Source organism: Rhinolophus ferrumequinum, chromosome 6, assembly GCF_004115265.2.
Source record: "Rhinolophus ferrumequinum isolate MPI-CBG mRhiFer1 chromosome 6, mRhiFer1_v1.p, whole genome shotgun sequence".
In the NCBI taxonomy this organism is placed as follows: domain Eukaryota; kingdom Metazoa; phylum Chordata; class Mammalia; order Chiroptera; family Rhinolophidae; genus Rhinolophus; species Rhinolophus ferrumequinum.
Window position 1 is genome coordinate 35,195,605 of NC_046289.1, and position 16,103 is coordinate 35,211,707.

The 16,103-nt window shown below is 42.5% G+C and overlaps 1 protein-coding gene across 6 annotated transcripts in view; it reads right to left on the reverse strand.

Annotated features, from left to right (window-relative positions):
* The window catches only part of DAAM1 (dishevelled associated activator of morphogenesis 1), a 159,068-nt gene that overhangs the window by 87,334 nt on the left and 55,631 nt on the right, over positions 1-16,103 (reverse strand). For 5 of the 6 annotated variants that reach the window (XM_033108759.1, XM_033108757.1, XM_033108755.1 and 2 more), the window contains one exon: positions 10,783-11,001. In XM_033108759.1, coding sequence (XP_032964650.1) covers positions 10,783-10,965 — 183 coding nt within the window. In that variant the 5' untranslated portion in view covers positions 10,966-11,001. Of the gene's footprint in view, positions 1-10,782; positions 11,002-12,657; positions 12,678-16,103 lie in introns of those variants that run through there. The other variant, XM_033108758.1, reaches the window with a different exon arrangement.

The window sequence follows — 16,103 nt, forward strand, 5'->3', positions numbered from 1 at the left end:
ATGAAAAAGCCACTGAAAGCAGCCTTGGTATGCCCCAAAGTTGGGCGGGGCCAGGTCTCAAATTGCCAGGGTGTGGCGAACTAACAGTGGAGACTCAGATATGGGGGCTGCCTGTGTTCCGGCCGGGAAGGGGGAGGGCTCAACAAAGAAACAATGGCCTCCAACAGCTCCCCCACCCAGGAGAAATCCACCTCTCCAGTCTCCGTCCCAAGCCTGACAACTCAATTCCCCACCATTTGTCCCTGCCGCCTTTCCAGCTGCTGCCCCAGCGCTGGAGCTCAGAGCGAGTGATTCCACTGGTGGGTAAGTCCGCACCCAGTCCCTTTAAGGGGAGCACCTGTGAGTGCAGCCGCACTGTCTCACTGAGTCACAATCTCCGCTGGTTTTCACAGCTAGAAATTATGGGGACTTCTCTCCCTGGCACTGGAACACTGGGCTGGAGTGGGGCTGGGATCTCTCACCCTTCTAGAGGGTGGGCTGAAACAGCCTTCCCGATCTTTAGATCACACGCGGATGTGGGACCGGCCCGTTCCGCGTCTCTGACCTTCCTACCAGTCTGGAGGTGGCTTCTTCTGCAAGTCCTTAGTTGAAAGGCTTCAGTTCAGCTTAATTTTAGGCGATTCTCAGTAATGGTTGTTTTGCAGATTAGTGGTAATTTTGACGTGGTTGTGAGAGAAGGTAAACACAGCGTTTACGTACTGTGCCACCTTGGTTGTCCATTAGAGTGACTAACTTTTAATTAGTCTGCCATCACCAGCAGTTTTTCAGTAACCTAAAACAAATAACTCTGTTCTAAATATGTTAAAATCATCTCCCAATATCCATCCAACCACCCAAATTTCCAGTTTTTACACCTACAATCTACTCCAGCTTCTGTTGACAAAGCTTAATTGAGAGAATTTCTAAGCAGTGTTTTCCTAATTGAATGGAGGGACTTTGTCTCCTGGGACACAGAACCAGTTATAATGTGACAGATGAGAAAGGCACACATGGGCAACTGTGAAGCTAAGTTCTACACATGTCCCCCTCCCTCAATGACACCAGCACTGTTCTTGCCAGCCCTTCCCACAGCTGGTCAGTATTCCCTTCCGAGACTTGTTTGGCAGCTCAGGTGACACTTTAAGTTTCCTTTTAATACACTTCTAAGTTTTAACTGGGTCAAAAGATATCTAGCACAATAAGTTTCTTCCCACATTGTATCTACTTATATTCCTCTTAATGGGAATTCCCTACCTATATGTACATTCATTTTTATTGCATTGTTTGTGATTTTCTTATTAATTTGTAGGTGTTTAACAATATTCAAGGTTCTAATCTTTTGATATATAAACAACAATTTCTTTCAGTCTCTCATTCAGTTATCTATATAAATTGTTGTGTTACCTATTGTTTGTTTGTTTTTTGGGTTTTTTTTCAGGGTTGGGACAAAACTATAGGTACAATTTTGTATTTTGTCTTTTTTTCACTAAAAAGTAGACTGTATATTCCCAATCTCACATTTCTGTATCTTTTGAGGTTTACTCTGGAGAAGGTGAATTTTCACTCGGCTGCTGAGTTTGTTTGACTCTGGTTTAATTATTACCAAGTAATAATGGTAGAGAGACTGTTAAGGACAGAAAGTATTTGTTAAACATTATCACCCTTATCCTTTTAATCTGCTACCCTTCATGGCAGCCACTTTGATGGTCCCATAGTAACTGACCTCCAAATGAAGATGAAAAAAGAAAACGACAATAGGTGATGGGTGGGGGGCAGGCATCAGCTCAAATCTACCACTACTGCTTCGAGAATAATTCAAAATACAAAGCCAGCTGATGAAAGACTCCGCATTCATTATGTATGCACTCACGTATACATGCCTTCACTCAAATATTATACTTCCTGAGCATGGCATATGTTACCCTTCAGTACTTAGTCATTAAATGCCATGCCATAGCATTTACCGAGCACCTACCTCTGGGCCAGGCAGGGCTCCAGGCCCTGAGAATCCTGAGGATGAAAAAGCCAGATCCACGCGTGCGGGCCAATCTACTCTCTGCCGGTACAAGGATGCATATTCATAGTGGATTTAACACAATGAGAATAACGCGAATAAACTCAACCTGTCTGGTTGTTTAGAAGATGGCAAAGGACTTGCTGACTTTTTCTTCTACATCCAAGAAATGCCCATCTTGACAGGTCACCTGGTTTGGTTCAGTCCTTACATATTACACTGCATAATGAAATAAAAAACTGGCAACTATAGGATGTGTCTAGTGGACTCGTTTAAAATTGGACAAGAGGGGGGAAATGCAGCTTTTTTAGAGATCTGGTTTTCAAATATACTCATATATATGGTTCTTCATCCATGAGCCAGAAAAATCCTAACTAAAAGATGTAGTTGGAACTGAGTTCCTATAACACACATTAAGAAACAGTTTTAAATTCCAGAGGAATTCTGGGAATCGAAGGTGGGCAGGATTCTAAGCAAAGGAAATAAAAATCTTTGGCCAGACTAAAATGTACCATCCACATATTGGGCTTTTACCTCCCACAGGCCATGTGACATATGTTTTGTAAAAGCAAATGGCGTTTAGATAAGTCTCAGTGCATCAATATATATTCTCCTGTGCAGTTATTTGTAGAAACTACCAGAGTTTTCCACTTATTACTGAAATACATTTTCAAAATTACACTTGAAAGCGTATCTAAACCACACTACTTATGGAGATGAAATTATTCTCCCAGTTTTTAAACATCTATACTGGTTTATATGGGGACATGGAGAGACTTGGAAAGCCCATACCATATGTTGACTTTGTGTAATTTGTACATAGTAGCCTGAGGATTAAGTTAAATAGTCAGATTTTAAACTGTAGCCGAAAGCTAAGTAGGTACACACCATTCAGAGTCTCTTTAGGATTCATAGTAATGAAAATCATCAAGGCCAAAGGGACTCAACCATTTTCTTAACAACACTATTAAGTTCAGAGATGGTTTTACAGTACTTGTATTTAAAAAAACGTTTTCATGTTTCTTTCCTCCATCTCTCCACACACCCCCATTTCAATCCCCATAATCGAAATTAAGAAGCACCCAGAAATAAATGCATTGATTGGTAACAAAATATCTAACATGAAATCAAATCTAAATTTAACAGCCTGTGCAAAAGGACATTTGGAATTATCTTGGTGAGATAAAATATAATTTAGGACTAGAAGGAATAAAATGGTTTTGTGGTTTTACCTTAAGCTTTACTGGATTTGTTTTGTGAATCAGAGGACAAGAAGGAAATTTAAGAAGCCATGGTGACCATCTTACTGTTGGTAAGCAGACAGGACCTGAACCTGTACAAAGAAATGTATACTAGCCGCTGGGATGAAGATATACTGCCATCCTTACTTTGAGTCTTACAAGTAATGCCATGTTCTATGGAAAAGCACAACAGATACAAGCAAGCAAAACCACCTATATCAACATCGCCCTGTATCACAGCTGATAATTCATTTATAAAGTTCTGCATTTGGGATCATCTTTAAGTTGACTACATACGAGACAGGGATTTTAGCACTGAACACATTTAGGCTCATATATACATTCCCTATTCCCTGTGATGTACTGCGTATTTTCATACTGTTCTAAACATTTTTCTTTTAACTCATCAAATTGATTTATCCCAAAACGCGACAGTGTCAAGGGAAGATCTACTCGATATTTGTTTTTCTTCTCTGTCAACTATTCATGTCCTTTAACTAAACATACTTTTCTCTTTTGACTTTTATAGGTTTGTCAAATGAAAAGAATTTTTAACCTCATGGAAATAGAATAATTTTAACATTAAGTCCTTCAGTGGACTCTGATTTTTGACTTCCAAATGACGGAATACTTTGAGAACTGTCCTAGGTAGATCTTTGAAGTCTTTATGCAGTCTGATTCCCTTTACTTAATTACTGAGCAATGCTTAACACTCTAATTAAGAAACAATAGATTAAAACTATGACTCCTTACAACCAGTTTGTTTTTTCTTTAATCGGGTTACAATGAAAGTACCTGCTACCCAATCTTTTCATCTTTCTTAACGACAGGGAACTCAACAGCTCTGTAAGGAACTTTCTATTCTTAGTCATGGTCTTAGTGTAAAAGGCAAGTTTTAAAAATAAAGAGATAAACAGTGTTGAAACTTTCCAATAATTCTGGTGATAATGGAAAAATGTTACTATTAAAGCGAGCTTAAATTAACCTTAGCAATAATAATAAAAAAGTTATGTTCATAGCCTGAAAAGATGGGTAAACAATTCACAATGGCTAGTTAGGAAAAGAATAAAATTTGTACACTGATAAATCCGTAAGACTAACTTGGATTCCTGTAGCTCCTTTCATACCAAAGTGACTTCAGAATATATTGAAAAATGAAGAGATTACGGATGTAGATTCCCAAGGGAATTCATTTGGCACAGCTTACCTTGCCTGTGAATTCATCTAACTGATACATTAACCAAATTCACTCATTCCTGTTATCTTCATTTCACAAATTCTAGGCTGGTGACCAATGTTAAGAATGTCCTCAGTACTTAATAAAACTGACCTACAGTGAGTAATTGTACTTACGAAGATACAAATCTCCCCATCATTCTACGGCATCCATCATCACTACCTTCCTCACTGAGATTTTAACTTTTCGTTGACAATCCTCAATAGTATAAAAGGTGATTTCATGATCAGTAATGATCTAAGTAAGTTTCTTTAAAATATTTTACATTTCCTGGAAGGCACAGCACTAGACCCGTTGACCAAATAAATGCAAGGCTTAGCACTGGGTTTGAAAAAAAGGCAAACTAACCAGAAAACAGCCTAAAATGGAATTGGTAACATTTCTGCTTAGGAAAACTTGGGTGCACACTGCATATTATATCCAATTCGTTATAAATTCACAGTGATGTACTGTATTAGAAATGAAAGCTTTCCTCTAATAACTCTGCAAAACTGATTCCAGGTACACAAACAATGTGTGTGCTATAAGAAGTGAAATATACTACAATACACTTTAAAAATAATAACCAGACTTATCTTAAAACCTAGTTTCTCACCTAAAATCTCACCCAGGTAAAGCAGTTGGACATTTTGCATGTTTCCCAAGGCAAGAGAGCTCAGGAAACCTGAGGAGAGATACCAATTCAAGTATTCTGTAAAATGTTCTGTAGGAAACCCTTAGCCCATCAACTCTTGCTGTATGCAGGAGTCTATACACGGGGTAGAAAAGCGGAAGGGGGCTCCTCGTAATTTTATTTGAAATTAAAGTAGCCAGAGGAGAAGGAGGCATTTCACCTCAACAGTTGGACTCAAAGGAAAACATACTCAGAATCTACCCAGGGAGACATAACACCTTTTGCTAAACTTAACTGCAACGTCACAGAAACTGCAAAGAACAATCACTATTTTTGTAAGTATAACCAGGCAGCAAAATATTTTAATATACTTTGGTATACTTAATTACTGAGAAAACCTGCAAAAAATCAGAAGTACTTTCTTCTGGTTTAAATAATCCGAGAGATGTAATTTAACTGACAATACAACCATCCCCATCCCTTTTTCCAGGCCTCTCAGAACCTCCAATGCTCCCAACAGCCTATTTCATGCTCCATCTATACTGAACTTTCAGTTCCTTGAGCCTTCCACATTTTCTCTCTTACCACCCAGCCCTTGTTCGTACGTACATGCTATTCTCACTGTCTGTAACACTCTTTCCTCTCCTCTTTGCCTGGATAACTCCTTGTTGTTTTTCATGTCTTACAGTAAATGTCACTTCCTCAAGGAAGCCTTCCAAGATCCTTCCACACTAGGTTAGATACCTGTGGGGCTTGTGGGTAGGTGTCACTAAATAGCACCATCCTTCCCCAGCAGGTTTAGCATTATCTGAGAGCTAAGCTAAGGAATCAGCAAGTGGAAATCAAAATATGTTTCCTTTTACTCATGAAAGCCGAGTTGGAGCTCTCAACTTTCAACTTTAGACAAGTGGGCTTGCTGAGATTTCAATGCCGGATTAGACACTTACCCACCAGTCACAGGGACAGCTGAACCACTGCCAAACTCCACACGGGGGCTCAATCCTATGAAATTTATAGGACGAAGGGTCACAGAATACATATGTGTTTTCTGAAAGGTTGATTTGCAGTGAAATAGAAACAGGGAAAGAGACTGAGCTATGTGTGTTCCAAAGAGGAGATGGAAGAGAAGCTGGGACTCTTACCCCTGCCCAGCAAGAACGCTAAGGATGACAGAGACAGAGCCTGTGCCTGGAGCTCCCTCCTCATGAAGAAAGAGGAATAAATAAAGGCTCCTCTCCAACAAAATGTGCTGCTTGAGCAGCCGCTTTTATACAGCGGGTCACATCGGACTTACTTACCTGTTTCCCTCGCGGTCGTTAAGGGCCACGTCTGTTTTGCTCACCGGTTACCTCGGGGCCTGGCACAGAGCAGGCACTTAACACACATCAAAAGAATTGGTCTGTCAATTAGTGACACCCTTTTCTGTTCATCCCCAAGGAAATCTTCTATTGTTAACACTGAGATGAAAAAGTCACTTGAGCAAAGACAGTGTATAGAGCTGTCAGGCCTAGAACTCCAAATAGGTTGGTGGGGATCATCTAAGACCTTTAAAAGCCTGTAGAAAAGACAAGACTTTAGCTGAATCTTATTTTATGGGAAGAGTTCTGAGTCTCAAACTGGTCATGTTCTTGATTTGTGGCTAAGACAGGAGAAAGCAGAAGTGAAGAGGTAAGGCGGGGATGGCAATACAGGAAAAATGGATTGATGCTCAAAGGCATAAAATAGATGGTTAGCAGAGTTACACAAACTCGCAAGAGTTGGCAAATATGTGGAAAAACTGGAACCCTCATACATTGTTTTCCACTTTGGAAAAAAGTCTGGCAGTCTCTCAAAAGTTAAACACAGTGTTACCATTATGACCCAGACATTCCACTTTTAGGTATACATCCATGTTTCTGTGTAAAAGCTTGTATATGAATGTTTAGAGCAGCATTATTCATAATAAAGACTGGCAACAACCCAAACATCCATCGACAATAAATGAATAAACAAAATGTAGTATGTTCATATAATGGAATATTATTTGACAATCAGAGGCATGAAGTACTGACACATGCTACAACATGGATGAACCTAGAAAACATGTATGCTAAGTGAAAGAAGCCAGCCACAAAGGACCACATAGGACCACATATTATATGATTTCACTTCTATGAAATGCTCAGAATAGGCAAATTCACAGAAACAGAGATTAGACTGGTTGTTGCCAGAGGATGGTAACTTTGGGAAGAAATGGGAAGTGACGGTGAAAGGGTAAAGGAGTTGCTTTTGGGGATGATGAAAATGCTATAAAACTTATTGTACTGATGGTTGCACGGTTCTGTGAATATACTAAAAGCCATTCAATTGTACACTTTAGATGAAATAAATGGTATGTGAATTGTATCTCAATAAAGTTGTTATAAAAAAATAAAATAGGCGGGGTGTGGGGCTGGGACCTCCAGAAACCACTGCTTCCTGAAATTGGAAAGATTCTCATTCCACTGCCTGTGGCAGGGCATCTGCTAGAGAACAAGGTATTCCTCACTGCCCACCTTCTTTAAAGATTCACACAGCTGACCTCCCATAGAGGCTTGCTTTATTTATGAGATGATAAGGTTGCAGTAAGCTCTTCTGAAAGCAACCTATTTGGTATCACTTTTAAAAACATCAAATGAGTGACTCATCAGACAAGGCCAAGGAAACTAGCTTACAACAACCGGCTTTGATGAGATGCTTTCCAACAGATACAGAGCTAAAATGGCCTGCAAGTTGGGACGTACATTGGCTCATTCACAGCAGGCAGATAAGCTTTCAAGGAAAGCAAAAGCCTGGGATATTTGCTTAGGGTGCTGTGCCCAGAAAATATTTGTATGATCTCCTATCCCTCTCGCTGCAGTAGGATGTGTGTGTAAAGCACCTACTAAGTGCCCGCCTTTTAAAAGAAATTATCTGCTTTAATCTTCATACCAACCCTATGATAGAGAAGGTATTATCCCTATTTTATAGACCAGGAAACAGAGGAAGTTAACCCAGGTGGCAGAGCGGTCTCACTCCAGAGGCCATGGCCTCTGCCTGCCACGTGGCCTCCCTCTCCCGTGCATGGGCAGAGGTGGAACTGCTTCTGTGACTACTCATGAGAAACCAGGGCAGAGGTTTCCAGTGGCTCCAAGTCCACTTCCCTTGCCCCAGGACACTGCTGGCAGTTGGAGAGATTTGTGGTCTAAGCCCTGAAGTCAGAAGCAGACAAAAATCCATCCTCACTCACCAGGACAGATGCAAACCTCAAGATAATTTGTTTTCCAATGGTTCAGCTTAAAGTTCTGGTTTGGCATTGGCTTGTTCAGTAACAGCTGTAGGCAATTTTCACACAGAATAAAGACATCAAGAAGGCAGAAAGTAGAATTTTCTCCCTTATGAATACAGAACAATGAGCTGTCTTCAAGATGCACATGGAGCTGCCACCACACGGGCTTTGGCTTAGGTCTCAACTGGGGAGGATGATAGAAAACGACTGACAGGACAGTGGATGTGTATGCTTTGAGGGTTCTGGCTCTGCACCCCAGCTCCACAGCCACCAAAGAGGTCTTCATCTCCCAGCAACATCTGTCTGCTTCGGGTGACTTTTGGTTTTAAAATGCTTTAAGAGGGAAATAAAACCAAGCCTGTTGATACATCATTATTGCCCTTCTTGGAAGCCATCATGGCAGATGATTCACTGCCCCTCCCTGTGAGCAAATTAGGCGTCCTCCACCCCCACCAATGACCTTAGGCTTAGCTGTGTGCCTTAGGGTGCCTTACAGTGACTCTCTACAGAACGATGATACCTCCCTGCCCTGTGAACTCAGCAGTGGCCATGTGATTTGCTTTGGCCAAAGAAATGCGGGCAGAAGTGACATGTGTCATTCCCAAGCCTAAGCTAGAGCCTGCTAGGAGTTCACCATGTCTCTCTTTCCTCATCCATCAGGGTTGGGTCTTGGATAGAAGATGGAGAGGAGCTGACCCACGTTGGTTACATCTGCTGTTGTAACCACTGAAGTTTTGCTACCACAAGAAAAACTAGATTAGATGACTATGACAGTCATTAACATTGATCCCGTCCACTTCCCTTCTCCCCTTCAATCACTCCTCACAACTCACCTCCTCCAGGAAGTCTTCCCTGACCACCTTCCTCATCGTCACGTCCTACAGCCCACAACACATTTACGCACAATCCACCCAGAGGTGGGTTGTGCTTCTTCTTCTAGTGGCATTATGCCTTTATTGGTCCCCATTTGCTACTGAAACTGTTAGCTCTTTAGGAGCGGGTTCAAGTTTTCTATTTCAAACCTCCTCCTTAACACCTAGAACAGGGTTCTTTCTGTATGCAGTGAAGATGGGAAAGGGTAGATTCCTGAAACACTGAAAATATTCGACATCATAAACATGCTACCATCTCTTCATTTCCCCAACTAGTTCTGGTTGATAATAGGCCCGTTATTCTACCGAGGAGCCCAGAACTTAAACATCAGCTTCACAGTACTCTCTCATATTGGCTCATCATGTAAGAAAGGCTTATGGGTGAATTCTGGTCTAGAATTACAAGAGCTGGGGTGACACGATCAGTTCCGTTATTACACCGAAGGGCAGTGACACAACTTACATTATTTTCTGGAGCTAAGAGTCATGAAAAACAATAGCACTCTCTAGGATCTGTTGAACAACATAAATGGTCTGATTGGAACTAACTCTATTACAAAATGCCAGTGGTGATCGGGGGGATAGAGTCCTCACGTAACATTTATTGAGCACTTAATAAGAGCCAGGCAGTGCATCATTACACTATGTATCGTTCTCCTTTAATCATTACATCAAATTAGGAGGAAGCATTATTTTTTCCTCCACATTCCAGAACATGGGCTTGAAAAAGTCATGCTTTTCCTATTCTTATCCAGATAACCAAGTCAGAGAGGTAATTTGAACCAAGGTCTTCCTAATCTCCATGCCAGTGCCCTTTAAACTATAATATCCTCTGAAACACAGAATGGAAAGAAACACCGCTTCAGAGACGCTTGAAAGCTACGCTGAAGAGAGCCCTGACGTCTCCTGATCAATGGGTTCTATCTATACCAGATACATCTCTCACTTCAGTATAGTGAATTCTAAAATATGATAGTATCTATAAAAAGTTTCCCACAACAGTTATTATTGCAATCCTATCATTAGGCTAAATAATTATACGGTATTTAAGCAATAATGTCTCTCATCAAAGGATCAAGGACAGGCAGGATCAAGGACAGGACGGGTAGTGTGACTAATTTTTAAAAAGACATTAATACTATACACGGAGTGGGGGTGGCAGGAGCACGGGGGACTCCCAGGAGGTATGAGGCAGATGAGGGAGCTATTTATGCACACAGTGCAGACTCAGGTTGGGGTGGGAGGAACCAGAAAGGGTAACTTCGGATGCAGCACTGCCACGTACTTGAAGACCTGTAATACCCAGAACAGGGTATCACACCAGCGTTAAACACCAGCAAAGCCCTTTGATGTAGCAACGCTACCTCCTCCTTGCCGTGTTTCTCCACAGGCTCAGGACTGACAGTGGGGCTGCAGACATAGGGGCATAGGTGGGCCATTTCACGGAAGCAGGGCAAGCCCATGGCTCACCAACCCGCCCGCATCCTTTCTTCTCCCTCCTGCCTCCCAGCCACCGTCAGGATGGAAGTCTGGGACTTACCACAAGTTCACTAAACATGACGTCCAGCTCCTCCCCAGGGGGCATGGGTAACGATGGCTCCATGGTCTGAAGGGCAAAGTTGCTATCATTCCGCAGCCGATATGTGATTTCTGGGTGATCATTATTTCGGAAACAGCAAAAGATGAATGAAATCCCCCGTCCACCTCTCTTCCTTGGGGCCATGGCTGAATCCTGTTCTATTTCTTGAGTGATTAAACTCTGCAAAGAGAGGACATGACATGGTTAAGAGTGCAACATGAATGAAAGATTTCTTTTTTAAGTCAGACCAATTCAAGAGAGAGCCCTTTGCCCCGGAGGCAACGGCAGTGCCTTGCAGGGCACAGCGAGAACAACCCCCAGAGCATCTGGAGTCCAGCCAGGCAGAGAGCACCAGTCCTTCTGTTCACTTGTTGAACGTTTCCTATGATCAATTGCCGAGCAAAGAGTACGATGAGTCGGTTCACGCCCCAGCACACACGCTGCTATCACACTGGGCTCCTGGCCATTCTTTGGACATCACATGCTCTTTCCTGCTGACCCATTTTGTTCTTGTTCCTTCCTTTGCAAGAATGACCTTCTCTTCCTTGCCCCCCAGGAAATTTCTCACTCATGCTTTTCAGTTCAATTCTAATTTCCCCTTCTTTACCTTCCTTGAGTAGAATAATCTATGTGCTAAAGCATCTCTATCCATCCCAGCTCATGGCACATTCTAAGGTCTTTAGGAGTTGTCTTCCTGTGAGACTGGGATAACTCAAAGTGGAGGAAGGGGCTATAGATTAAGCACTTCGGGGAGCCGAGCACCCTGCAAATTCCAGGAAGACAGGAGGCACTCAGTTAATGCCTATTGTGTTGAAAAACTTAAATTTATAACAAAGGAAGAGTGACTTCCTGTGAGCTAGAAGGGTCAGAGATCTTCAAACAGAAAAGATCAAACAAGTTTACTGATAAGAAAATGGTTAAATAAATTATAGTATGTTCATATAATAGAACACTATGCACTCATTAAAAAGAACAGGCATCTGTGTACATAGATAAGGAAAAATGTTCAAGATGTCATATGATATATATACTATATAGTAGAGGATTACATTTTAAATCATCTATGAATATGTGTAAGAAAGTGTTAACAGCAATAATCTCCAAAACAAATATAAGGAATTAGAGAACTATTCCTTTCCACTTCATACACTTTTGAGTTTGAATTTTTAATGACAATAACTTTTTTTAAAGTTAAAACTATATGTATTTGCTTGGGAAAAACTTCCAAGTTATAATGTCAAGTGAAAAAAAGCAAGTCAAAGAATAATGTGTATAACATGATGCCATAATGTCTTCTAAAAACAATCTCACACAAAAACTAAACTGTTTACAGGTAAATACATAGCAAAAGGCCCGGAAAAATACAAAGCAAATTCCTAACTCTGAGACAGAAAGGGGACTGGGAAAAGGCAAAAAAACAAAGAAACAAACAAACAAAACAATTCATATATATCATTCATATACAGAGAGTGCCAAAACAATGTATACACATTTTAAGAAAGGAAAAAAATATTAAAATTGTAATGCTCAATATATACCAACAACAAAAGATGAATACAAGTCACATTTGACCTCTGCAATTACAAGAGGTGCTCAAAGTGGTTACCATCAGCGTCCAGACACTTCTGATTACGGTGAACTACTGCTTGAGCAACATTGACCAAAGTGTCCCCTTATATACATTTTTGGGCACCCCCGATAAAAAACGAGAGCATGTTCATGTATAACTTTTGTAGATTTTCAATTTTTAAGAAGAGACAGGTTTGGGGGGGAAAAAAAAGTTGGGATGTGACTTGGCCCTTCATGAGTTGTAAGGGCAGAGGAGGAAAACTGCACCTGTGAAGGGAAGATGGTAGGAATGCAGGCGTGAATTTCAGAGAGAAACCATGGGGAGTCAGCCTAGAGCAGAGCACTAGTACGGAGAAGCTGCAGCCTAGACTGAGGAGTCTGGATTTATCCCACAAGCACCTGGGAGTCACACTGAGAGAGAGAGAGAGAGAGACCAGAGGTGGGTCTTGATGGTTCTCATTTTTAGAGCTGTGGCAGGTGACCTTGCTGGAGAAGATACAAGGACAGCTGAGCACCCTCACAGAGCGCAGACTGCAGAGCACCAGGCAATGCCAGCAAATGTCGCTATCCTGACAATCCCAGCATGTCCTGAGAGACAGGGCTAACACGACTGCAGCCACTGCCTGAAAGGGAACAGAAGGCCTGAGGGGCAGGCAGAGGCCCACAACTAACCTTGAACTCATTTCGGGGCTGCTACACAGAAACAGGAACAGGGCTGTATCAGCCCCAAGGTTCAATTTAAAACCAAAGGGTAGAAACTATAAGGAGGCCAAAGGAAGAACTTTCTCATGCCTGCAACTAGGATACGATGGAATGAGGAGTCCCTGGCTCTGCCGTCTTCAGACTAGACTTACCTGTTGGAACCGCCTAAGATGTAACGTCCCACAACTATTAGATGGGAGATGGGGGAGAGATTGGAGCTTTTCCGTAGGTGCTGATTTGAGCTTCTCACTCCAGCTTCAATTCCAACAGCTCTGCTTTTATCTATTTTGGATATTGAAGTTTTAGGTATCAATCTTGTTTTATAAAAACCTCCTGTGGCTTCTCACTGCAATTATAACACTATGCAAAGGCCATCCAAGAGCCTCCAGGGGCCTACAGTCTGGTCCCTGCCCACCTTTCCACCTCACCACATGGCGCTCTCTGTACGAGTCACTGCACTTCAACGCCTCTGACCACGCTGGCTCCTACCTCAGGGCCGTTGCACCAGCTGCGCCCTGGCGCCATCTGTGCATGGCTGACTCTTCCTCATCCTTATGACCGCAACGTGAATTTCACTCTCTCAGGGAGGCCATCCCCAACGATCTACCTGCAGTAGTCCCTTTTCCGCACAGCAGTCACTCTCTATCTCTTTACCCTGCATGACGTTTTCTCCACGGCAGTTACCACTACTGCAATTATCCTATTTGATTATTTCATGGGTGCATGGGACTTGGATAGATTGTTCACTGCTGTGTCCCCAGCACGTGACGGTACATGGGATACATGTACTAACCTATTCAACTGAGTGGGGTCTGTGTCGGCTTAGCATTTTGTGACCCCACGGTGCACAGCCAACAGTTAGAGTAATTTGTGGCCTGGGTCTTCTCCCATTGAAGAGTCAACTCCATGAGGAAAAGTGCCCACGGCATGTGTTGCTTACTGCCTCGTACACATAGGAGTATAACCAAAGTCTTTGAAAAATGAATAGAGAGGGTGGTTGCTTTAGTTTTGCATTTTACAAGTTGTTTCACTTAAACCCAAGTTCTATTACATTCTGGCTGTATGGAGGAGTGCAGAGGAAATGTTAAGATCTGAAAAATCAATCCAAAGCATTTTTCAAGTCTTGAAAAAAAAAATGCCAATAGTTCCACAAACCAAAGAATATGAGGGGCTTGGCTAGTTTCTATCATGGGTAATAAGATACAGAGTCTATTGCATTTAAGAAACAAATTGAAATCATTAAAATATTGCCTTTGACAGGTGATTTATGTCTGAAGGCTTCACTCAGTAAAGCCCAAAGACCGACTTCAGTGCTGCTTCCTCTGTGGAACCCCAAATACAAGGTCCTCTATTAAACCAACCCTTAAACTGTAGGTGATGGCAAAGCTTTGAGATTTCTAACAAGCACCATTTTTTATTGACGTACTTAGAATTCCACTGTTCAGAGCCTAGTCTCCTAGATATAGACCAAAACAGGAAGCAGGATTAATCACCCCACTTGACCCTCAGTGGCACAGACACTTCTGGCCAGCTCTCCTAATGGCTCTAGCACTAATGAGGGATCCTGGACACTGCCTGTGTATGACTTTAGCGAGCACATTCACACCCATCACTTCATTCCATCATCCCCATTTCCCACATTTGGGAGACAGCAGGGCAATTAGGAAGGGAGAAATTTGAGAGACTTGGTTTCCTGGTGAAGGCAAAGCGATGTTTATTCGGAGAAGCCTAATTGTTTGGGAGTGGGGCAGGGAAGCTTGGCAGAGGTCAGAAAGCCTGCCTGCTTAATCCGACTGGAATCCAGTTCCCACCTGCTCCACCCTCAGAGCCACGACCTTAGTACCCCTGACCCTCTTCCCCCATCTGAACGACTACGACAGCTTCTCAGCTCTTCTCCCTGACCCTTGATTGCCAGCCTAAGGACTGGCAAAACTTTTCTGTAAAGGGCCAGATGACAAATATTTTAGACTTTGTGGGCCATCAAGCCTCTATCACAATTACTCAACCCTTCCATTTTATCACGAAAGCAGCCACAGACATCTGTAAACATGGGCCTGCCTGCGTGCCAATAAAACTTTATTGGTGGACACTGAAATCTGATTTCATATGATGTCATATCACAGAATATTATTCTTTCTGTTGTTGTACCATTTAAAAATATGAAAATCACTCTTAGCTCATGGACCATACAAAAACCGGTGGTGTGCCCAAGCAGGCCCATGGCTCGAAGGCTGCCAAAGCTGCCCTAGTCCATCATATTCACCCATTTAATTCATCGACGCAAATGTGTTTTATCAAATACCGATTATGTGTCAAACTCTGTGCTAGGCCCTTAGGAAAGAGGGATGAAAATGAAATAATGTAACCTTACAGAGCTTACTTGCTTTGGAGAAGCCAGGAAAAAAAATCAAGTCAACTAAAACAAATATTGATTTTGGTGAGAGTTACAGGGGATGCAAAAAGAAAATGAAAGAAAACGGATGTCCTGGTGGTGGTGGGAGTAGACAGCTACTTTAGACAGCGCGATCAGGGAAGGCCTCTCCAGAGAGGGGCATTTAAACTGAGACCTGACGGGTGAAGGGCTCCGCCCTGCCAAGTGTCAGGGAAGAGGAGTCCAGGCAGAAGGAGTGTGTACAGAAGCCCAAGGCAGGTGGGGAACTTGGCATGTTTGAGTCAGGGAAGGAAGACCAGGGAGGCTGCAGCTTAGCGAGGAACCGGGGTGTGAAGAGAGAAGAGGCTGCAGAGGGCAGGGGCCAGACCCCCGGGCCTCATCCACCAGGGTGAGGAGTCTGGGATTTATTCTCAGCACATCATAAATCTGATTGTGTCACTCAGCTCTGCAGTGTCTCCTGGATGCAGTCCAACTTTCCAGCCTGGACCACAAGACCCTCCACGACCTGGCCCTTACCTGCTTTAGTTTCCACCTCGTCTCCCAGCACCCTAAGCGCTGTGTGTTCGCATGCTCGTCACAAACACGTGCGCAGGCAGTCATCGGATCTTGACATGACCCA